Source organism: Schistocerca americana, chromosome 2 (assembly GCF_021461395.2).
Source record: "Schistocerca americana isolate TAMUIC-IGC-003095 chromosome 2, iqSchAmer2.1, whole genome shotgun sequence".
Taxonomy (NCBI): domain Eukaryota; kingdom Metazoa; phylum Arthropoda; class Insecta; order Orthoptera; family Acrididae; genus Schistocerca; species Schistocerca americana.
The window spans coordinates 211,226,285-211,251,234 of NC_060120.1; the positions used below are offsets into that span (position 1 = coordinate 211,226,285).

Genomic DNA, 24,950 nt, shown 5'->3' on the forward strand with positions numbered 1-24,950 from the left:
ATATAGCCTATGCCCATACAAAAGTACATTAGAATAACAGGAAAAAATTTGAACTAAAGTGGTCAAGAACATTTTGGCATTTTTGCTAACAATGTTTCCTCTTTATGTGCTATAGACATATTTATATATCTTATATATCGAAAAATATGTAGATTTTCTCTATCAGATCATTTATTAGATTATTATGAAAAATTTGAAATACACCAGCCAAAAATTTTTGATATTTTTGTTAACAACTTTTCCCCCTTAATGTATAAATTAAATATTTATATACCATAAAGATTTAAAAAATATGCAGCTATGTCCATCTGAATGTTTATTAGACTACAGTGAAAAATTTGAAGTACATAGGCCAAGTACTTTTTGAGATTTTTGGTAACAATGTTGATCAACAACTTGTCTTTATACATTACATTAAGTATAAGTAGACAGATAAATAGACATACATTATAAATAATTAAAAAATAAGCTTCACTTGCATAGGCTGTATGGCCCACAGAGATACTTTTGTTTTTATTTCATTGAATTGTTGTTCACAAATAGCAACACTGTCTAAGCTTATGGTATGGTCTTTTCTGAATGTACTTCTGTCTAAAAAGCAATTCTGGTAGTTAGAGTCCAAAGTTTTTGTTAATCATGCCTATTGCATTTCTTGGGGAGACATTTTCATAGCAACTTTCAGTCCCCTAGCAAATATTTCTTTATGTTGTTATTGTGGTCTTCAGTCCTGAGACTGGTTTGATGCAGCTCTCCATGTTACTCTATCCTGTGCAAACTTCTTCATCTCCCAGTACCTATTGCAACCTACATCCTTTTGAATCTGCTTAGTGTATTCATCTCTTGGTCTCCCTCTATGATTTTTACCCTCCACGCTGCCCTCCAATATTAAATTCATGATCCCTTGATGCCTCAGAACATGTCCTACCAACTGATCCCTTCTTCTTGTCAAGTTGTGCCACAAACTTCTATTCTCCCCAATTCTATTCAATACCTCCTCATTAGTTATGTGATCTATCCATCTAATCTTCAGCATTCTTCTGTAGCACCACATTTTGAAAGCTTCTATTCTCTTCTTGTCCAAACTATTTATCATCCATGTTTCACTTCCATACATGGCTACAATCCATACAAATACTTTCAGAAATGACGTCCTGACACTTAAATCTATATTCAATGTTAACAAATTTCTCTTCTTCAGAAATGCTTTCCTTGCCATTGCCAGTCTACATTTTATATTCTCTCTACTTCGACCATCATCAGTTATTTTGCTCCTCAAATAGCAAAATTCCTTTACTACTTTAAGTGTCTCATTTCCTAATCTAATTCCCTCAGCATCACCCGACTTAATTTGACTACATTCCATTATCCTCGTTATGCTTTTGTTGATGTTCATCTTATATCCTCCTATCAAGACACTATCCATTCCGTTCAACTGCTCTTCCAAGTCCTTTGCTGTCTCTGACAGGATTACAATGTCATCGGCAAACCTCAAAGTTTTTATTGCTTCTCCATGGATTTTAATACCTACTCCGAATTTTTCTTTTGTTTCCTTTACTGCTTGCTCAATATAAAGATTGAATAAAATCAGGGAAATGCTACAACCCTGCCTCACTCCCTTCCCAACCACTGCTTCCCTTTCATGTCCCTCGATTCTTATAACTGCCATCTGGTTTCTGTACAAATTGAAAATAGCCTTTCGCTCCCTGTATTTTACTCCTGCCACCTTCAGAATTTGAAAGAGAGTATTCCAGTCAACATTGTCAAATGCTTTCTTTAAGTCTACAAATGCTAGCAATGTAGGTTTGCCTTTTCTTAATCTAGCTTCTAAGATAAGTCGTAGGGTCAGTATTGCCTCACGTGTTCCAGTATTTCTATGGAATCCAAACTGATCTTCCCCAAGGTTGGCTGCTACTAGTTTTTCGATTCGTCTGTAAAGAATTCGCGTTAGTATTTTGCAGCTGTGGCTTATTAAACTGATTGTTCTGTAATTTTCACATCTGTCAACACCTGCTTTCTTTGGGATTGGAATTATTATATTCTTCTTGAAGTTTGAGGGTATTTTGCCTGTCTCATACATCTAGCTCACCAGATGGTAGAGTTTTGTCAGGACTGGCTCTCCCAAGGCTGTCAGTAGTTCTAATGGAATGTTGTCTACTCCCGGGGCCTTGTTTTGACTCAGATCTTTCAGTGCTCTGTCAAACTCTTCACACAGTATCATATGTCCCATTTCATCTTCATCTACATCCTCTTCCATTTCCATAATATTGTCCTCAAGTACATCGCACTTGTATAGACCCTCTATATACTCCTTCCACCTTCCTGCTTTCCCTTCTTTGCTTAGAACTGGGTTTCCATCTGAGCTCTTGATATTCATACAAGTGGTTCTCTTTTCTCCAAAGGTCACTTTAATTTTACTGTTAGCAGTATCTATCTTACCCCTAGTGAGATAAGCATCTACATCCTTACATTTGTCCTCTAGCCATCCCTGCTTAGCCATTTTGCACTTCCTGTCGATCTCATTTTTGAGACGTTTGTATTCCTTTTTGCCTGCTTCATTTACTGCATTTTTAGATTTCCTCCTTTCATCAATTAAATTCAATATTTCTTCTGTTACCCAAGGAGTTCTACTAGCCCTTGTCTTTTTACCTACTTGATCCTCTGCTGCCTTCACTATTTCATCCCTCAGAGCTACCCATTCTTCTTATACTGTATTTCTTTCCCCCATTCCTGTCAATTGTTCCCATATGCTCTCCCTGAAACTCTGTATAACCTCTGGTTTAGTCAGTTTATCCAGGTCCCATCTCCTTAAATTCCCACCTTTTTGCAGTTTCTTCAGTTTTAATCTACAGTTCATAACCAATAGATTGTGGTCGGAGTCCACATCAGCCTCTGGAAATGTCTTACAATTTAAAAACTGGTTCCTAAATCTCTGTCTTACCATTACATAATCTATCTGAAACCTGTCAGTATCTCCAGGCTTCTTCCATGTATACAGCCTTCTTTTATGATTCTTGAACCAAGTGTTAGCTATGATTAAGTTGTGGTCTGTGCAAATTTCTACCAGGCGGCTTCCTCTTTCATTTCTTAGCCCCAATCCATATTCACCTACTATGTTTCCTTCTCTCCCTTTTCCTACTACCGAATTCCAGTCACCCATCACTAATAAATTTTCGTCTCCCTTCACTATCTGAATAATTTCTTTGATTTCATCACACATTTCTTCAATTTCTTTATATCTAACTGATAAGTGAAATACTGATTTTCATAAATTTAGCTTTAAAATTTTTTTATGTAATGAATTATTTGCTTAAAAATTTTCATTCCCTATTGCACTCCATTAGGAGTTGAATTTCCAGAAACAATGAGATACCTATTTTTTTATTTCTAACCGAGAAGTCAAATACCAATTGTTGTAGATGTAGCCTTCAAAATACTAATTATTTATCATCAGAAAAACTTTCATCCACTATTTTACTCACTTAGTGATTGAATTTCCACAAATGCTGAGAAATCAAATTCCAGTTATCGTAGTTCTAGCTTCAAAATTCCCTTAATAGAGACATACTTTCAAAAAACCAAATACCAGTTTTCATAGTTCTAGCTTCAAAATTACCTTAATAGAAACATACTTTCAAAAAGCTTTTCATCCTCTATTTCATCCCCTTTGAGTGGAATGTCAGAAAACCCTTCTTAAATGATGCCTACAGTATATGATCCACACCCTCTCAAAACTTCAAGTTTCTATCCACAGTGGTTTGACCTGGGCAATGACGAGTCAGTGAATTAGTCTGATCCTGTTTCACTCCCTTAGGGGTTGAATTTCCAAAAACAGTGAAACATGTATTTTTTCATCTCTGACCAAGAAGCCAAGCACCAATTTTCAAAGATTTAGCTTCAAAAATGCCTTCACAATGAAATATTTTCATAAAACATTTTGCTCCCTATTTCACTTCATTACGGGCTGAATTTCCAAAAACGGTTACATGCGCATGTTTTATTTCTAACTGAGAAGCCAAATATCCATTTTCAAATATTTAGCTTCAAAAAGTGAAATATTTCCATAAAAACATTCATCCCCCATTTCATGCCCATAGGGGTTGCATTTCCAAAAATAGTGAAACATGTATCTTTTTATTTCTAATTGAGAAGCGAAATTTAAATTTATGATTTAGCTTTAAGAATGCTTTCACAATAAAATATTTTGATTAAAAATCTCATACCCTATTTCACCTCCTTAGGAATTCAGTTTCCAAAAGCACTGAAACATTTTTTTTATTTGTAACTGAGAAGTCAAATACCAGTGTCCATAGATGTAGTTTTAAAAATACTTCAGTAGTTCTTTAATAATGATATATTTTCAAGAAGAGCTTTCACCCACTATTTCGCCTCCACAGGGTTAAATTTCCAAAAATGCTGAAACACATATTTCTTTATCTATGACTGACAAACCAAATACCAGTTTTCATAGTCAAAGCTAAAAATTACATTAATAGCAACATTGTTCAAAAACCCTTTCATCCCCTATTTCACCCCCTTAGGGTTGAATTTTGAAAAGTCCCTGCTTAACTAATGCCTACAGTATAAGATCTACACCTTCTCCAAATTTCAAGTTTCTATCCTTAACGGTTTGGGTTGGACGATGAAGGGTCAGTCAGTCAAGACATTGCATTTTATATATAGAGGTATAGCACACACACACACACACACACACACACATACACACACACACCACATGTATGGCGAGAAAAGAAAAAGTAGCATATATCCATCTTTACATTTATCAGAGTAACATGTAAAAATTTGAGATAGCATTGTCACAAAGTTCTCGAGATTTTTGCTAGCAATCTTTCTCATCAATATAGTGTATGTATAATTAGAGACCACAGAAAAAAATGTGTAGTCTGTGTCTGTCCAAACATTTATTAGAGTATTGGGTCAAAATCTGCAGTAAATCAGTCAATAACTTTCTAAGAGTTTTGCTAAAAACCTTTCGCTATAATTAAAAAATGTGTAGCCTATATGTGTCAGAATGTTTATCAGGGTATCAGGTAAAAACTGGAAGTAAATCGGTTGAGAACTTTTGAAGATTTTTGGTAACAATATTAAACCACAAAGTGCCTTTACATAGTAGTACAGCTTTACGTTTTTCTGACATAATTTTAACATAGTAAAATGAGAATGACATGTTTCTTTTAAAAAAAGTTGGAATTTCATCAGCTATTTATTTGCTACTGCTGTTTGCTGTGAACATTACTACTTTGTGTGTGTGTGTGTGTGTGTGTGTGTGTGTGTGTGTGTGTGTGTGTCTGTGTCCTTAATTCCATGTTTTATGCCTGGTTGGAGCTTACTAAATGTTGTAACTGAAAGTTCTTGTTGGCATTCAAGTAAAAGAACTGAATGGATGTTGAACTTCTTGTAAGCAAGACTAAGAATCAAATTATCTGGCAGATTTAAATTGTTTGCCAAATTGGGACTTGAACTTGCTCTGTTGACTGAGGTATCCCTAAGTCCTCACAGCTTTACTTTCACTAGCGCCTATTCTCATACCTTACAAACTTCACAGACGTTTCCCTGTATAACTAAGTGAGACTAGCACTAATGGAACACAGGATATTGTGGAGAAATGTCTTAGCCATAGCCAAGGGGGCTGTTTCCAGAACAAAGTTTCATTCTGCAGCAGGGCATGCCTTCATTTGAAACCTTTCTGGCAGATGAAAACTGTGTGCCAGACCAGGACTTGAACCTGCAACATTTGCCTTTCACAATTACAACATTTTCCTCTTCTACTTCTTTGTCTTCACATAACTACTGCACCCTACATTCACTGAAACCGCTTACTGTAGCCAAGGCTTGGCCCCTCTCTACACTTACCCATCCACACTTCACCCCATCACCAAATTAATTATTCTATCATGTCTCAGAATGTATCCTATCAACTGATACCTTCTTTCAGCCAAGTTGTGTCATAAATTTCTTCTCCCTCTAATTCAGTTCAGCATTTTTTTTTTTTTTTTTTTTTTTTTTTTTTTTTTTTTTTTTTTTTTTTTTGTGATCAACAAATCTAATCTTTAGCATTCTTCTGTAGCATCACTTGTCAAATAATTTTTTCTCCTCTTGATAACTATGTTTAACTTCTGTATGAGGCTACACTCCTGACAAATACTTGCAGGGCAGACTTCCTAACACTTAAAATTATTTTATTTTGTAGAATAAAAACTGAGGATTCCTCTTAGTTGCATATCAAGTACCAATATTAATTGTACACTAGCCTCTATTGTGACACATGCTGTTGAGAACAAATATCAGATTGGCCGTGCAAGTACAATGCTAACCATAGGAAGTAAACAGCACATCACTATGAGAAGGAATCCAAAATTTTTGGGACTGGTGCTGCCATCTGGAAAGTAGGAGTAGTAGATCTTTGCACTGCTAGATGGCGAGAGCTGCATATCTGATGAGTCAGTGTGTGGAATGGCTTTCAGCTGGGAGGATGTGTTGCATGTCCCACAGTGATTTCCGTAATACTCTGTGTTTGGTGTGTGGCGATTTTACGATGGAGCTGCGAACAGAACAGCACAAGTGTATCAAATTCTGTGCGAATCTCAGGAACAGTGCTACGAAGACCCTTGAATGATTCAACAAGTGTTTGGGGGACAGAGCATGAGCCGTATGTGTGTGTTTGAGTGGCCTGCTCAGTTCAGGGCCAGCCTTACAGATGTCAAAAATGATGCTCACACTGGAAGACTTGTTAGCCACACAATGCCAGACACTGTTGCCAAACTTCAACAATTGGTTCATGCGGAGCAACGTCAATCCGTTCAGGACCTTGTGCATCAAGTGGGTATTGGTTATGGGACATGTCAACGAATGTTGACTGATGAATTGGGCACGCATCGTACTGCTGCAAAATTTGTGCCAAGGATCTTGAATGCCAATCAGAAGGCACAGCCTGTGAAGTGTAAATGGACCTTTGTCAGACCGCATCTGATGATCCAACCTTCTTGTCATGGGTTATCACCAGTGATGAGAGCTGGATTTATGGTTATGATGGTAATGATGCAGATAAGCAAGACAGAGGACCATTCGACATGCTTCCTGGGGTGGTTGAAGACTGTGGGGCACCCATTTGGCACACACTTTGTGCATGTGCAGTCATTCCTTCATGATGGTATAAACTCTTCTTCTGATGCTTAATCTGACCACGGTGGCTATGGCTTTTACTATCACTCGGTGGTCCTGGGCAATGTGTGCATACACCAGATGGACGATGTCATTGGTAATTCAGTGTGGTGCTCCAGACTGTGCATATTGGTTAATGACACCTGTCCTTCCCTGAAGTGCTTGTGTCATGCCTTGATCCTTGAAAGGGACATGCAGTGTTTGCTGTACACTTTTGACATTCGTTGATGAATGTCTGTTCCTCCTACTCCTTCCACTGTCAAAAATATGAACAACATCTCTTTGCTCTTCTGTTGATGCCTCCAATTAACTGTCTGCAATGTGACTGGCAGTGTTGGACGATTGATGCATGCTGCTACTAGCTCTGTATAGTCACGTGATGTCCACACGTGCTCTCTAGTGGTGGGCTGTGAACTTCCACGCTCTGTTCAGAACCACACCTTGTTACACCCACCACGCTGTTACTCTCCTGTCACCGGTTTGTGCATTCCAGACTCTGGCTCATTTCTTTTTGAATGCCCCTTATATTATCTTGACAAACTGAATTAGAAATAGTACCTAGAACCATGTTCAATCCATCTCAGTCTAGTGAGGTCAGTGCTGTATCATACCACTGACTAACGAGACAATAAAAGCATTTTCATCCATAACTGCTCAACTGCTACCCACAACTCACAAAGATTGGTCACAGCTGGTTTCAAGGAGGGCATGTTTCAATCAATAGTGTTCCTGATATTCCCTTTATGACTGAGGTCAGGTGACCAATGTATTAACACTAACATCCTTATCAGTGGAGTGTTGCTGAGAACTGCATCATCTTGACAATGGTGCAGCTCAGAAATGGGGTGCTCTAGTGTCCCACCATTGGTATTCCTATGTTTACCATCACTCATCAGTCCAGTCAAAATTTTTCCACATTTTGAGTCTTCCATAATGGTGATCCTGTGTGGTCTGTGACATGTAGTGAACAAGGTTACACAAGTGGGTGATAATTTCTATACCAAATTTTTGTATTCCAGCTGGAAAAATAAGATGTAAATAAAGTGGTAGTTCCAGAAACAGATCACAATAACAGAGAGGCCACAGCTGAGGCAGGTGTGCATCCAGCAGGCATAAACATGGAGCTCATTACAGAAGTTGTTGACAACAATATAGAAGGTGCTTCCAACCTGGCATTAGTTCCCACACCATTGGAACGCAGCTGAGAAGGTGCCACTGATGTCACAATCTCCAAACCATGCTAGCAGCACCATGTGACGTGGTTAGTTCACTTGTCCAGGGCTGTACACAAGGCAGACCAGATCTCCACTGATACAGTTTCAAAAGTTATTCAGGCATACCATCTAAGTATTTTGGTATTAGGGATACAAAGTCTCTAGTGGTTAATTGCAGAGTGATAATTTAATTATAGTTTATTTGATTTGTTAGACAGTCACCTTTGTTTCTGTGAAAATACCTTCACAACAGTGAAGAAGCCTGTAATACGCAATGACCAAAAGGTACAACAAACAGTACAGCATGTAACAAATACAGAACTGTTCAAAATGCTGACCACCGTGATCATGGCAGAGTGTACTGAGATGTACCACTGACTGTGTAACATGTTCAAGAATACCAGAGGTTAGTATATTACTTTTTCAGCTGCAATAATCCTAGCAACTAAGTCCGTCTGAGTATCGACCACAGGTACTGTGAGAAAACGTAAACAAGACACACAGCGCATACTGTCAACATACGCAATGTTGTGCACCATTTTCAGTGCAATATGTATACAAAGCTTACTGGGCCAAGAAACCAAATGAAATCCAATAACTCTCTAATGAGCTGCTGGAGATGATGGGACCCTTATACCATAATACTCAGAACGAATTGCCAAACAACCATTGAAAGTTTGTTAGTGGAGTTCTGGTTCACCCTGCATAAGACAGGCCAGGCTCTTTTTTGGGTCTAGCTGCGCTACATCTGCCTCAAGTTTTGCACACTGTCGTGGGTATCACTGTGATTTGGACTCTGCTTACTGATTAACCTTAAGACTAATGTATTATTACTGAGAAACAGACTCTGTCCCAGATTGCCTTTGGAGCCCGCTTATGGACAAACAGTCTATTTTATGAATGAGTGCTGCCCATGGACCCTGCCCCAGATCACTGACAACTCTGTTTGCGTTTGGACTGTGTACTGTGCTCAGTGTGTACATAAGTACTTCTTGGAATAGAAAATGAATAGTGTGGAACTGGTTCTGAATGATATAGCTGCTCACTAGTCATTGTCTGAAGCTGAATCAGTTAGAGATTTGCTACACTATGACCTATTTATCTGATGTTACAGTCAGAAATAGTATTCAACTAAAGACCAAGCTGCTCTCTGATGTAATTGGAGTCAGTGGGTTTCCCTCAATTCAGATACTCACTGCACGTCCTAGATTCAGTGACATAAGGAAAACCCTGTACCACCATGATATCAAAGATTGAGTGTATCATACATTGTGCACCAATGCTCTAGCAGTGATCCAATAAACTGATAGTGTGACTCTTGCCCATTGTGCATGCAACTGGCTTGCTGATAACCAGACTAAAGTTTGATGACATCTTACTCCCTGATACACTAAATTATTCCATTTGTCACAGTGACAGAAGCTCTCTCTCTCTCTCTCTCTCTCTCTCTCTCTCTCTCTCTCTCTCCCTCTCTCTCTCTCTCTCTCTCTCTCTATTTCTCCCTCTCTCTCCAATATAGCAGCTATCACTAATTAAATTGTTAATTGTTCCTGACTGCACCCAAATCATTTATCCAGTTGGTTTAAAAACCTAACTGTCAGTGGTTATTTTATCAAATAGTTTCATTAATTCTGAATCTACTAATGTATTAAAACTCTTTAGTTACTTGATGAAATTTTAAATACTGCCTTTTAGTTTGTTTATTATCAGGACTAATTGATACTGTGTTTGCTAGTATACTATTGTGGCACAGCATCCAAAGGGTTCTTCAGTCAATACTGAACTACTTCTAGGGTCTGAAATTTTATTCTGCTTTTCTTTATACAGTCACTCATATTGCTTCTTTTATGAACTTCATAGTTTATCAATTCGCTCATCATGTTCCACAAATGCTATTCTGGAGGGAAATAACAAATTATCTTGTATCTGTGCATGTGAGTATGTTCCGTTTCAGTGATTTGCAAGTGTCAGTGTGAAATGATAACTCATCTCTGGATAAGAAATTATTCTTTTATGTTCTTAGGCTAATTCTAGAAATATATCCTTTTATTTTTAATGCTTTTGTACCTTTCTGCAATATATTACATTAGTGATCTTTCACAATGGTAGATCTGTCCAAGCAGTGATGTTTGGTGTTGCTAGCAATTGCTTTCCTCAAGCTATGTATGCTCATCAAACTTTGTCAGAATTATATAAATAATTAGATTTGTATTGATATTGCTTTGCCATTCCTTCAAGATCTCAAAAGCTCACGAGTTTTATCTGTATTTTTCTTTGCTCTTTTACCCATTAGCCCTCCTACATATTTCAATTTCATTCATCCCTTGCCTTTTATTTATCTGAGAATTGGTAAATTATCAAACCTTTCTTGTATGGGCATAGTGGATTCAAGCTGTAGTTGAGTGGTTATATTCTATCACTAGTGTATTAACAGAATCAGAAGCCACAATTATGTCAAGAGGCTATGCAAATTACAATGCTACTTACAGTGTTTCAGAAGTAGGTGAAGTAAGAACAGCAGCAGGCAAATAACGAACAGTATTTGGAGATTTTTTCTTCAGGTCAGCTGCTAGTATTTCAATGGATTTTTGTGGGTTGCTGCATATGCTTAGATTTTCACTACAGCGCAGTTTCAGTTCCAATGCAAATCTTTGTTTGTCATTGTAATGTCTATATGTAAAACAATATACATAATTGTATAACATCTATAGCAATACACACATACATACAGAACAAGTCAAAATCCAAAATAAAATCAGATTTACAGCTACAGAAAACACAATTATCAACAAACTTTAAATATTTTATAATATTTCAATACAGATGTGTACTAAACAAGTAGCATCCACTTGCTTGATAGGTTCTTGGGATAATATCGTAGAAACCGCACCTTATTTCAGCGAGACAACTGCCTTCAGTTGCTACTGTCACGTCACTGAGATGCTCGCCAATTTATATGTTGGCTTTCTAGAACAGCACAGGTGCCAGCAGGGGCATAATGTCATCGAAGACCAATCGTGGATGGCATTGAATACGAGAGCCCTCTGTTGGAGAAACGGGACGCAGTCTGCGGAAGCGAGCCGCAGTGCGGGAAATGCAGCCAGGAGCGATGGACCCCATTCATGTGCGCGAGGTGTTGGCGCGTGATTTAAGCATCTGCGCTAAGGCTTCCCATCTGCGTTGACTCAGTGCAGTTGCTAATCCACGGCTGATGATTCCTTAATGCCGCCAAAGCTGGCTCCCAGGCTTTGCTCAGGTGAAACCCTGTGTCTCTGTTTATTAAGTCACTGCTTATATGTATTTCGACTGCCTCTTTGATGATGGAGTCCCAATTTGTGGAAGCATACGAGAGGATCTTGGTTTCTTCATAATTCATACCGTATCCCGTGTCAAGGCAGTGTTCAGCAAACGCAGATTTCTCTGGCTGACCCAACCTCGTGTGATGTTTATGTTCGTCGCATCTGTCTTTAACCGTACGACACATCTGGCCAATATAAGACTTCCCACAGTGGCACAGGATTTTATATATTCCTGGTCTCCTCAGTCCGAGATTGTCTCTAACAGAGCCCAGCATTGACTGCACTCATGGTGGGGGCCGGAAAACACATTTAATCCGGTATTTCTTGAAAATTCTGCCCATCTTAAAAGACACGCCACCAACATACAGTAGAAAAACCCACCCCCTGGTGTTCTCTGCTTCTTCAGGCTGTTCTTGAGGTTTGGAGCATGCTGGTCAAAATGCATTCCGGATCTGCTTCTCGGAGTACCCGTTCTGGGCAAACACAGAGCGGAGATGGCTAAGCTCTGCCGATAAGCTGTCCTGATCTGAGATGGCTCTAGCCCCATGCACTAGGGTCCGTAATACACCGCTCCACTGTGACGGATGATGACAGCTCGTAGCTTATAAATACAAGTCTGTGTGTGTAGGCTTCCAGAACACACTGAGACCCAGGGAGCCATCTCCTTTTCTATGAAACAAAACATCCAGAAATGGGAGCTCACCATCTTTCTCTACTTCCATGGCGAAACAGATGCTTGGATGGAGGGAGTTCAGATGTTCCAGAAAAGAAGGAAGTGTTGCTGTCCCATGTGGCCATACCACAAACATATCATCTACATATCTCCAAAAACATTTGGGTTTCAAAACTGCCACCTGAAGTGCTTTGTCCTCCATAAAAAGATTAGCTACCATGGGAGACAGGGGGCTACCCATAGCAACACCGTCAGTCTGCTCAAAATACTGGTTGTTAAATAAAAAGTAAGTCGAGGTAAGCACGTGTTTGAAAAGGTGTAAGATGTCCTCCTCCAGCTTAGCTCCTATGAGTTGTAATGAGCCCATCAGAGGCACTCGTGGGAACAAAGAAACCACATCAAAACTCACTAGTAAGTCGGTAAATTCAGGGTGCAGGTTCTTCAGTCGCCGTATAAAATCTTCTGAGTTTTGAATATGGTGTTGACATTTCCCCACCATGGGACTCAGAAGAGAAGCCAGATGATTAGCTAGGCAGTATGTTGGGGCACCTATATTACTGACGATAGGGCAAAGCTGAACATTCTCCTTATGTATCTTTGGCAGGCCATAAAGTCATGGCAGAACTGGCGCTCGTTCTCTTAAACTCTTCTTCAGATGGTCAGGAAGTTGGCTGGAACTGAGGAGAGCAGATGTCTTCTGTTATACGACATCTGTCGGATCTTTCTGGAGACGACGATATGCTGTATCCTGTAGTAAGTCCATCATCTTGCCAAAATAAGATGTAGCAGGCAGAAGAACAGTGGCGTTACCCTTGTCAGCTGATAAAATTACTATATCATTGTCTTCTTTTAAAGATCGGAGTGCTCTTCTCTCTTCAATGGTGACGTTCTGCTTGGGTGCAGGCATCCTGGTTATTGATCTGCAAGCCTCTCACCTTATTTCTTCAGCACCATCATTCAGAAGTTTTCAAACACCTTGTTCAATGGCACTGATGAACTCCTTGATGGGCAAGGTCTTGGGAGTAGGCACAAAATTAAGTCCCTTTTCTAACACTGACATTGCAGTGTCACTCAGTGGTTTATCTGTGACATTAAACACAGTCCGTTTGCTAAATTTCTCTTCTTGCAATGACCGGTGTGTAAGGCGTTGGAACTTAGAAGTTTGACACGTCATGATTTGCTGCTGCGCCCAGTCCAAAACCGCCCAACTAGAGCTGTCCACCCACTCCCAGGAATCAGCTGACAGACACAATGAGATCTTCAGATGAAGTGAGAGCAGGCTTCTGGAGAGTTGGTCTAATACTCATCTAGTATAACAGATTCTTTCTCTCACCAGTACCCTGCTTGCTCATTGTTTAATTCTCCTGGCTGCCGCAGAGTTCACATAATGGGTAACCTTGGTGAAAGTCGGTATAATTTGCTGGTCCCGACATCTCAGTAAGAACGTGAGAGAGCACAACAGTCTCTCCCTTTTGTTGCGGAGTTTATCAAACTCACATACTGTGTTAACTATCTCCTCCCCGTAGAGCACATCTATAAAATCCTGTGCCACTATGGGAATTCTTATATTGGCCAGATGTGTCATACGGTTAAAGACAGATGCGATGAACATAAACGTCACACGAGGTTGGGTCAGCCAGAGAAATCTGTGGTTGCTGAACACTGCCTTGACACGGGGACATGGTATGAACTACGAAGAAACCAAGATCCTCTCGTATGCTTCCACATACTGGAACTCCATCATCAAAGAGGCGGTCGAGATACGTATAAGCAGTGACTTAATAAACGGCTGCATTTCCCGCACTGCGGTGCGCTTCTGCAGACTGTGACCCGTTTTTCCAGCAGAGGGCTCTCGTATTCGATGCCATCCATGATTGGTCTTTGATGATGTTATGCCCCTGCTGGCGCCTGCACTGTTCTAGAAAGCCAACATATAAATTGGCGAGCTTCTCAGCGATGCGACAGTAGCACCTGCAGATGGTGGGCAGTTGTCTTGCTGAAATATGGTGCGGTTTCTACAATATTATCTGGCATAATTCCCAAGAACCTTTCAAGCAGATGCAGCACTGGGAAAGCCTCAAACAGCACAAGTAGCATCCACCTAAACTTGGAAATCAAAGTCTGTTATGTGCGTAAGTATCCCACTGCCCACATCCACAGACAAATTTTCAACCGAGTCTCCTCCCTACCAATTCCCTTCCTCCACCAATGCAGATTTTACATCCAAATAAGGCAGAAGAGACCCCCCCCCCCCCCCCATATTTACCAAGTACCATCATTGACTTGAATGGTTCAATAGATTACTCTGACAGGGCTACAATTATCTCTACTTATTAAATGAGGTCATCTCTTCCTGATATGCTCTCCATACTACCCATTGTCACTTTCTATTGCTCTCCTAGTTTTTACATCTTTTCCAGGCTACAATTTCCAATTCCTATCTGAAGGTTCCTATCCCTGCAAGCTTTCTTGCTGTAAAACCTACTCATGCACACATTTAATAAAAAGTTTTTCCAGCCCCACCACTGGAAAAATTATAGCATTAAAGGGGAGGTTGCATGTGAAACTAATCGTAACATTTGACAGCTGATATCTAATTAAAAAGGAAATCTTTAAACCATTGTGGAAAGTTCTAAAAAACAGGAAGAAATGTACATGTATTTATCTTTTTATGTTGTAATCTGCTTCTGGGTGCATGCATGTGCTTTCTTTTTTTATGTATCTTTCTTATGTATACCTACGTAGGCATACAATTGTTCATTGATGAGTCACTAATGTTTCAATCAAATGATTGTATATTACATATCATGTGACAATAAAAGTTCTATTCTATTCTATCCTTGTGTTGCTTTCTGTACACAAACAACAACAGCCAAAATTGTGGGGCACATGCTAAGGACTATTGGAGAAGGTGTGATGGTTCACCTTCTTTATTTCTTCGATTGTTGTCCTCAGTGTTGACATACCGTGTTGCTGTACTGGCTGAAAAATGTGGGGTGGAAGTCAAACATGGTCTACTTTAAATGATATAGCTGACAGGTGTACATTTACATGTCACAGTTGTTTACTTTCACTGTTCACAACCCCCATATAAACATTCAATACGGCCAGTGCACTACTGTTTAACTTTCGATAAGCCTCAAACTGCTACAATAGTTTACTACTGAACATCAATGAGCAGTAAAAACCTAACCAGAAAGTTCACAGTTCTTGAAGAATAGAAAGGTATGTATGGAGTAGACACTGGCATTGTTTTAACACATAGACTAATTGTGTAACACTTATTTCACAGTTAAGTTGAAGCATTGTTGTTGTTCTAACCAACAAAGTTTTCTCATCTGAATCTTGGCCATGGACTGACTGTCAAGGGACCAAAAATTGGGCCCTTATATATCCTCACAATAATAGCTACTGAAACTACACATTGTTTGAAGTTAAATTTACAGAAATTACAATTAAAACTTATCTCATTCAGTTAATTGAATACATTGAAACATTGGTTCTTTTTAAAAGTTTCTTCTTTTATTTGTTTAAGTCATGAAATTAACATATATAGTTATGCAAACAACACTTTTGACAAAATTGAAAATTACTTGGAAATTAATCAAGGGCTGACTTTGCTGACATATTTTCGAATATAGCCAAATAGATCCTTTAACAATACTACTAGTTGTTGCTCCAAATGTTTATGCTTAGTACAGAGTTTATATTTGTTTATATGTCAACAACAGAATTTAAGTTACGAAACAATAACTAATTTCTCTCTATAACAAAAGATACTAACTAGTAATAGTCAAAATGAATTAGAAAAATCAATTACATACATAAAACTAAACACAAAATTAGATCTGGTGTTATATTCTTTAAAACTGAGGGCCAACCTTTCTCTTTTATGAAAATGCATATTGTATTCACATATGTTAATAGTAATTAGTTAAAAGTGAAAAAAAAGGAGGCAGATGGCAAAACAAGATGGGAAGTAAAAATATCCCAGCTTGCTTTGTCACAGAGGCCTCAGCACCACATTCTTCTTTGTCTCTTACTGTTTTAGAATCTAAACGACATCTACTATATTGTGACATACTGGTATTTGTTGTCTAATAAAACAACTAATACTATAAGTGAGAATATCAATAAGAGTGGTGTAATTACTGATATTGCACTTTCTCTAAATGGAATATCCTGAAAACAAAAACAAAATATCTGATATAATAAGAGAAGTCAGCAAATCACACCAAAGATACTTGGCAAATGCACATTGTTGAAACAGATGGTGTGATAATCTCTGCAAAAACAATAGTTTCAAAGAACTTCTGTAAAAACATTAAGACTGCTGGAAAGCTCTTTAATCAAGTACTGGAAGCTACGTTAATACAGGTATGATAAATAAATCAAATCCTTAGAGAAGCAAGTTTTTTTCTTGAAACTGACAATGACAGCAACAACACCAACTATGGGCAGATAGATCTAATCTAATTGAGTGTGAATATGTATGCTCAAGATTTAAACAATAATGATAATATAATTTAGATAAAGAGAATAGCTTTTGTTATAAAATTGTTAGTTGTCTGAAAAATTATGGTGCATTTGTAAAGACAACATTTATATGTTATGTATACAAGTTTTTGTGTGTTATCTTAACAAGTGCACCAGAATTTTGTTGTTTTAATAATAATAACTTTTCCTATGCCTCACCTATAACATAATCAACTATCTCTCTTACAATTTATTCATATTCTAGTATGAAAAAATGGAATCTGTACCTATTTGGTGATCTAGACTTACTTTTTGACAACTGTATTGGATAATATAGGCTTTATATGTTTGTTAGTCCATGCTTGACACATCAGGTAGCCTTCACCCGTGGTGGTTACACTCATCTGAATCTTTGTGACATTGAATTCCAACACTGTTGCACTAAGACATTCAAGTTTAACTGCACTGCTTTGGTGCCATGGTCGAAATCCAAGTAACCAACACTTAGGATTACCCAGACTTTTTTCAGGTAAGTTATGTTCTCCACACACATATTCTCCTAATAATGTCTCTGGAAACAGCAGTACAAGTTCACGTCCATCAGACCTGGATTATTTAACAGATAAGTTTGTAATATTAGTAACCACACTGGAGATGAAAATTGGTATGTTGCATGGAATTTTGAGGAAAGCATCTATGGACAATGCAAAAAGAGTAGAATTAAAAATAAAACAATGGAAAATCCATAATGACAGTATTATGAAAAGGATAGATTGCTACTTACCATATACCATAGCAGAGATATTGAGTTGCCTGTGAGAGTTTGTGTTTGTGTGTGTGTGTGTGTGTGTGTGTGTGTGTGTGTGTGTGTGTGTGTGTGTGTGTGTGTTGTGTAATTCAGAAGAAGGTCTTTCCGCTGAAAGATTATTTGTTTGACAGTCTTTTTTGGTTGTGCCTATTTGTCACTCAATATCTCACCTATATGGTATCAGTCTATCCTTTTCATAATATTAGAATTAAAAATAGAAATTTAATTAAACTATGTCGGTGAATATAAGGCAGCTACCTACTACCATAGATACACTCTCAGACTTCCCAGATTTATTTTGTTAACTGTATTTAATGGACATTCTTCTGGATCATAGTACTTATCCAGATACAAATTTGCAGAGGAAAATGGAATCATGTCAATTTGGAAGGTTTAGCCATGGTAGCATGTCTCTGGGTATCAATATCGGTAAGCCTTGTCACAAGTGGGCTGTGGGGCTTGATATCTGTGTCTAAGGAGGAAGTGGAGTAGTGTTGCAGATGATAACAGTGAATTTAAACTGCAAAAAGCAATGTCCTATAAAAACTACAGTGCAAAGACAGTTTAATGAAGGAAATATAAGGGTTTTTATTTATCTTCTAAGGATTGAGAACTGGTCAGAGGTCTATGAAAGAAATGATGCTAATAACATATTTCATTCCTTTCATAAAACATTTCTTCACTATCTCAATACTGCACTTCCATTAAAGTCAAGGTGAATCGCAAGCAAATGCACAAAATTCATGGGTAACAAAAGGGATAAAAATCTCTAGCCAGAAAAAGTGCTACCTGAGGAACTTCATGTAACACCATGAGGTGGATGACAATTTTAGACGATACCATCTACAAAAAAGTAATTCAACATGCAGAAAAATTATGTAATGATAAATTAATAACAGAATCTAAAAATAAAATGAAATGTATTTGGAAAGTTGTGAAAAATGAAACTAACAAGAAGCACCATGCTACAAACAAAACTTTGAAACTGAATCTATGTGATGAGTTGACATATGAGCCAGAAAAAATGATAAATGCTTTTAATGTGAACTCAGCACCCATCACACGTGGAAACCACAAAAGCATCACTGTTTCTCCACAATGTTTCAAACACTGAACTGCTCACAATTATAAAAAGACTAAAAGACAAATACTCCAGTGACAGTGACAACATACCAAATTTTACTATACAGAATTGCGGGGAGTACATTGCAAAACTATTAACCGTTATAATTACTGCAGCCTTTAATAGTGGACTTTTCCCTGACTTCCTAAAGGATGGTAAAGTAACCCCACTTCACAGAAAATGGCCAGAAAATGATGTAACTAATTGCAGGCCACTAGCACAACTCAGAACCTTTTCAAAAAATTTTATTAACAGATTCTTCTTAATACCAGAACATGAGCATGGATTTATAAAAGCTAAAACATCAACCACAGCAGTGTATGAATATCTCAATACAACCTTAAAATCATTAGATAATAAAGAAATTACTTCTGGTATTGTTTTTAGATTTCTCTAAAGCTTTTGATGACCACACTATAAAAAAATTGTTCAAATGGCTCTGAGCACTATGGGACTTAACATCTTAGGACATCAGTCCCGTAGAACTTAGAACTACTTAAACCTAACTAACCTAAGGACATCACACACATCCATGCCCGAGGCAGGATTCGAACCTGCGACCGTAGCAGTCCCGCGGTTCCGGACTGCAGCGCCTAGCTGCCGGCTGACCACACTATACTCCTTAGAAAATTATCTGATAAAGGTGTGAGAGATACTGCAAGGCAGTCATATCTATCAAACACAGTGCAAAAAGTTGAAGTGAAATTTGAAAAAATTAATACTAATGCTCATCAGTGTTCTGTGCACTAATCTGAGAAAATGCCTGTTAGATATGGTGTACCACAAGGCTCAATCCTGGGAGCCATAGTGTTTCTGTTATATATTGATGATATAAACATGAAGCTTTCTTCAGGGCGTACTACACTTTTTGCAGATGACACACGCGTTCTGGTAACAGGCAAGGACAAAGCTGACCATGATCAAAAGATTAAACAACTTACGTCATCACTGAATGATTCAATAAGAAAAATCTCATCATAAATGTGAACAACAGCATACATAAGATTCATTTCTCATATCAGAAATGAAAAATCTGTGAATTGCTCCTAAATTACCAAGAGCTCTCCAGCAAGTTCTGTTAAGTTTCTTGGTACATAGCTTGAAGAAAACCTTAAATGGAACACATGTCAGTTATATCTCTAATAAGCTGTCAACTGTGTGTTATACTCTACAGTTACTCAGCAAATCAGTCACAAAATTAGTCCTTCACAAGTATATTATCCTTTCTTTCACTCCATACTACAGTATGGGATCATGTACTAGGGAATTCACCCTGCAGAAGAGATATCTTTAAAATGCAAGAAAGGGCAATACATATAATATGCAACCTGAGATATAATGAATCATGCAGGCAATGTATCAAGAAACTAGGCATTATGATGCTGCTAACTGTCTCATTTGTAGTATTATATCATTTGTTAAAACCTATCTATTAAGCAAAGACAGCCAATTAACATAAAATGAACACATTCATAATTACAAAACAAGCCAGAAGTCTGACCTACATATGTTTCAGTCCAGAACAACTTATTTACAAAAAAGTGTCCCACATGTTGGGATACAGATGTATAATAACCTACAATCTGAAATTAAAAAGGTAGATATAGCAAGAATTTTCACATATAAATAAAAAAAAATCTTTGGGAGCAACACTTTTACATGATTAATGATTTTTTTTGAAAAAGGTAATAAATGTTAACAAATTTCTTAATAACTGATCACTTAGGCCTGATTATAGTGCATGTTTCATTCATATATGAAGCAATGTACAATGTAATGTGTATTACCTTCTTGAAATATTGAACAAACTTTCATGAAACAATTAAAATTGTAACAATATAATCGTAAAAATTACTTGTAAAAATATATGCTGACTTGTTCAATACCTCTTGTGAAATAAGGAAAATTATTAAATCTCTGAAAAATAAATGTTCTGTTGGAGTAGATGACATCTCTAACAAGTTATTAAAACAATGTGGAGCAATTACAGTTGATGTTTTGAGTCACATATGTAATGCATCCCTGACTCAGGGTATTTTTCCAGACAGGTTAAAATATGCCATTGTCAGGCCTCTCTACAAAAAGGGGGAAGCCACAGATGTCAATAATTACCAGCCAGTATCCTTGCTTACAACATTTTCAAAAATCTTTGAGAAAGTAATCTACTCAAGAGTGGTTAGCCGTCTCAACGGTAATGGGATACTTTGTGAATCACAGTTCGGATTTCAGAGGTGCTGTTCCACTGAGACACCAATATACAATTTCACTGTCCACATAATAGAGTCTTTAAATAGTGAAATGTCACCAGTAGGAATATTCTGTGACTTATCCAAAGCATTTGATTGTGTGAACCATGACATTAAGTTACAGAAATTACAATTCTATGGTATAAATGGAACAGTATATGAGTGGTTTAAGTCATATCTACAGAACAGGAAGCAAAAAGTCTCTTTATGTGCTTCAAGTGATTCAAAGGAGTTTGCCACTTCATCTAACTGGGGTGAAACTACATTAGGTGTTCCACAAGGTTTGATCATGGGTCCCCTCCTGTTCTTAATATATGTGAATGATCTCCTTTCTTATGTGAAACATGATGCTGAACTGACACTGTTTGCTGATGATACAAGTATAATTATTAATCCAATAAAAGAAAGTTCGATAGAAAATGATACAAATAATGTCTTCGGAAAAGTTATTAATTGGTTTTCTGCAAATGGGCTTGCTCTGAATTTTGAAAAAACACAGTACATTGAATTTTCTGCTGCAAAAAGTATAATTCCTTCAATAAACATAACACAACAAAAGAAGTCAGTAGCCAGGGTAGATAATACTAAGTTTTTGGGTGTCGTTATAGATGAGAATCTTAATTGGAAAATTCATATTTTGGATCTCCTAAATTGACTAGGTTCAGCAACTTTTACAATCAGAATAACTGCCAATTTTGAGGATGTAGAAATTAGTAAGCTAAATACTTTGCATACTTCCACTCTCTGATGTCATACAGAATAATATTCTGGGGCAACTCAACACTTAGGCAAAAGGTATTCACTGCACAAAAGAAAGTAGTTAGAATAATGTGTGGGGTTCATAGTTGCACATCTTGTAGGCATCTGTTTAGAAGGTTAGGAATTCTTACAACTGCTTCACAGTACATTTACTCAGTAATGAAATTTTTTCTCAACATGGACCAGTTTAAAATCAACAGTGACATTCATGATTACAATACCGGAAAAAAGAAAGACCTACACTATCCTTTACTTAACCTATCTTTGGCACAGAAAGGGGTAAAATATGCTGCTATAAAACTTTTTGATAAATTACTGGATGAAATAAAATGTCTGACAGACAGCAGTAATAGTTTCAAAATCAAATTGAAATCATACCTCCTTGACAACTCCATCCATACCATAGATGAATTCTTAAATATGAGATAGATAATAGAAATATTTAGGTATAACACTATAACATAAAAAAAAGGACACATTCAACATCATAACAGTTTTTCCGTGCTACTGATCAATGGAACACGTAACTAACTAACCATATGTGCAACTTGTACAATATTATGATTACTTGGCTCAATAAAATACAATACTTAAGGTTTGCTTGTTAATAAGTGGATACTGTCTATTTTCTAGTATCATGATTGTGATACATATTATTGGGTTAAAAAAGGGCTTATTTTTCCTTGTGAAACACATCAGCGAGATTATATGTTGTGCTGGGGGGGGGGGGGGGGGGGGGGGTGAGGATTTCAATTTCTTTAAGAAGACTTCTGCATGTGATTCCATTCATGATTGTTATGGCTTTCTCCTGTGCATACAGCACTTTTCTAGCCAGTGGCTGATTTCCCCAAAATATATTTCATACACCATAACAGCATGAAAATACCCATAATAAGCTGATTTAATAGTTTCTTTATTTCTATAAGAGCAAAGAAAGTGTAAAGTATGAGTTACAGTGCACAGTCTTTTGCATAGATCCAGGATGTGGTTTGACAAGTTTAGTTTGCTATCAATGTGTAAGCCCAGGCATTTTGAAGCATCCATCCTTGCTATCTCCTTGCCACTGAGTTTTTCTCCTATTTCTTCATCTTTAGAGGTTGTGTGAAACTGAATAAAGTTTGTTTTACTGTAATTAACAAAAATACCATTTATGTTAAACCAGTTCACAATATCCCTAAAAACCTTATTAACTGTCACCTCTAGTTTATCTAATGAATTATCAATAAGTACTGTAACGTCATCAGCAAAGACAGTGAAACTACAATTTTTTGTACAAAGAGGTAGATCATTAACAAAAGTAATAAAAAGTAGAAGGCCCAGAACTGAGTCCTGAGGCACTCCACATATGATGGTAACCCATTCAGATGATGCTGAGACACCTCAACTATCAATTAAAACTTTCTGCTTTTTGTTAGAAAGGTACAAAACAGCCACTTCCCTGCTGCACCATTAATAACTGGTTTCTCTCTCTCTCTCTCTCTCACACACACACACACACACACACACACACATACACACACACACACACACACACACACACACACACACACACAAAATCACATAGACACCCAAACATAAACTTCGTGAGTTTGATTGATTGACTTATTGATCCATGTCTACAGCTGCACAATGTGATAGGGAGATTTGGATTTTTATGTTAATATTAAAAATTTTACATATAATATACCTTTATACATAAGAACACAGATGAATATATCAACTAATGATGAATATTTAAATAATTGTTGTTATGCTATATACGGAGTGATAAAATACAAATGTTGTTCTGTATCGGACTACATTGGGTTAATACAGAAAAATTTATTTTTGTAGATATTCATTTACTGTGTAAAAGCAGTGATCAACCAAGTGTAACTTCAATTTAGATTTGAAGTGACCAATGTTTTGTACGTGTTTAATGATATCTGGTAAGGCATTCTATAGTTCGATACCAATATGGATAAGACTGTTTTGGAATAACTTTGAATGTGTACATTCAATTTTAGTCTTGTATCATAGCTGTGTATTGTGTGATTTTGAGTGATGAGTGATCATGAATGTCTGAAACGTATCAGAAATATTTTCTGTACTATACACTAGCTCCCATGATTCTTGTTGGAGATGATTCTGGACTGTTTGTAGTGCAGCATTACTGAAAGTTCTTCCTGTATAATTATAGGATGGATTGGTGTTTACACAAAAGCTTATACCCTGTGCATGATGGTCTGCCAGTCCAGCTTTAATTACAACTAATTTATATTGACTGCTTATTGATTATTAATTAATGAAAGCAGTGGTCTAGGATGATGGAGGTGGGGAGGGATAGAGAAGGAACCATGTAGCAAGGAGAGGGTAGCCTGATAACAATGAGGCAGGTGTTTTGAGAGATGACTCACTGAGTGCACAAGTTGGCAGAGCTTCAGAGAGTAGAGTGTATAAGAGATATAGAGGGAGAGAGGGACAATAGGAGTGGAAGGTGGAGCTGAAGAGGGAGACTGAGAGGGTACAGAGGAAGGGAAAGGAGTGGAAAGCTGGGTGCGATGATAGAGAGAGGGAGGGAGAGAGAGAGGTAGGGAGGAAGAGCAAGAGAGAATTCCCATATTGGGAATGGGGGGGTGGGGTGGAGGGAGGGGGGGAGGAAAAGTTGTTGGAGAAGCCAATACTCAATCTGTAAGGGGAAGGAGTGTTCTGAAACGATGAGAGAAGGCGTTTGGTAATGTGAGGCAGGTTGCAGAGATTTAGGCCAGTGGGGAATGCAAGAGCACAAGATACACTGGAAAGACAATTCCCATCTTTATAGTTAAGAGAAACTTGTGCTGGAAGGGAGTATCCAAATGGTTCACATAGTGAAACAGCTGTTGAATTCATCTGTGTTCTGGTCTGCAGGATGTTTGGCAATTGGATGATAAAGTTTGCAGATCTCTGCAGGACGATGGTGGCCATCCACACAAGCAGACATTAGGTTACTTGTCATACACACATAGAATGCTATGCATAGCTGATATATAATGTGGCTGCTTTCAAATGTAGCACTGTCTTTTATTTGTTAGGAAGTCCCTGCACAACCACTAGGGAATGACCCATGGGGTGCAAGATTGAGAGCAGGATTTGAATAAGGATGGGGAAGGATATTCAGTAGGCTGGGTGGATGGTGAAACACTATTTTGAGTGAT

General features: G+C 37.6%; 1 protein-coding gene across 3 annotated transcripts in view; it reads right to left on the reverse strand.

Annotated features, from left to right (window-relative positions):
* Positions 1-24,950, reverse strand: part of LOC124594815 (adhesion G-protein coupled receptor G6-like) — a 189,264-nt gene that overhangs the window by 112,337 nt on the left and 51,977 nt on the right. For all 3 annotated transcript variants that reach the window (XM_047133258.1, XM_047133256.1, XM_047133257.1), the window contains 2 exons: positions 17,151-17,447; positions 10,881-11,063 (listed from right to left, as the gene is read on the reverse strand). In XM_047133258.1, the coding sequence (XP_046989214.1) occupies positions 10,881-11,063; positions 17,151-17,447 (480 nt within the window). The remainder of the gene's footprint in view (positions 1-10,880; positions 11,064-17,150; positions 17,448-24,950) is intronic.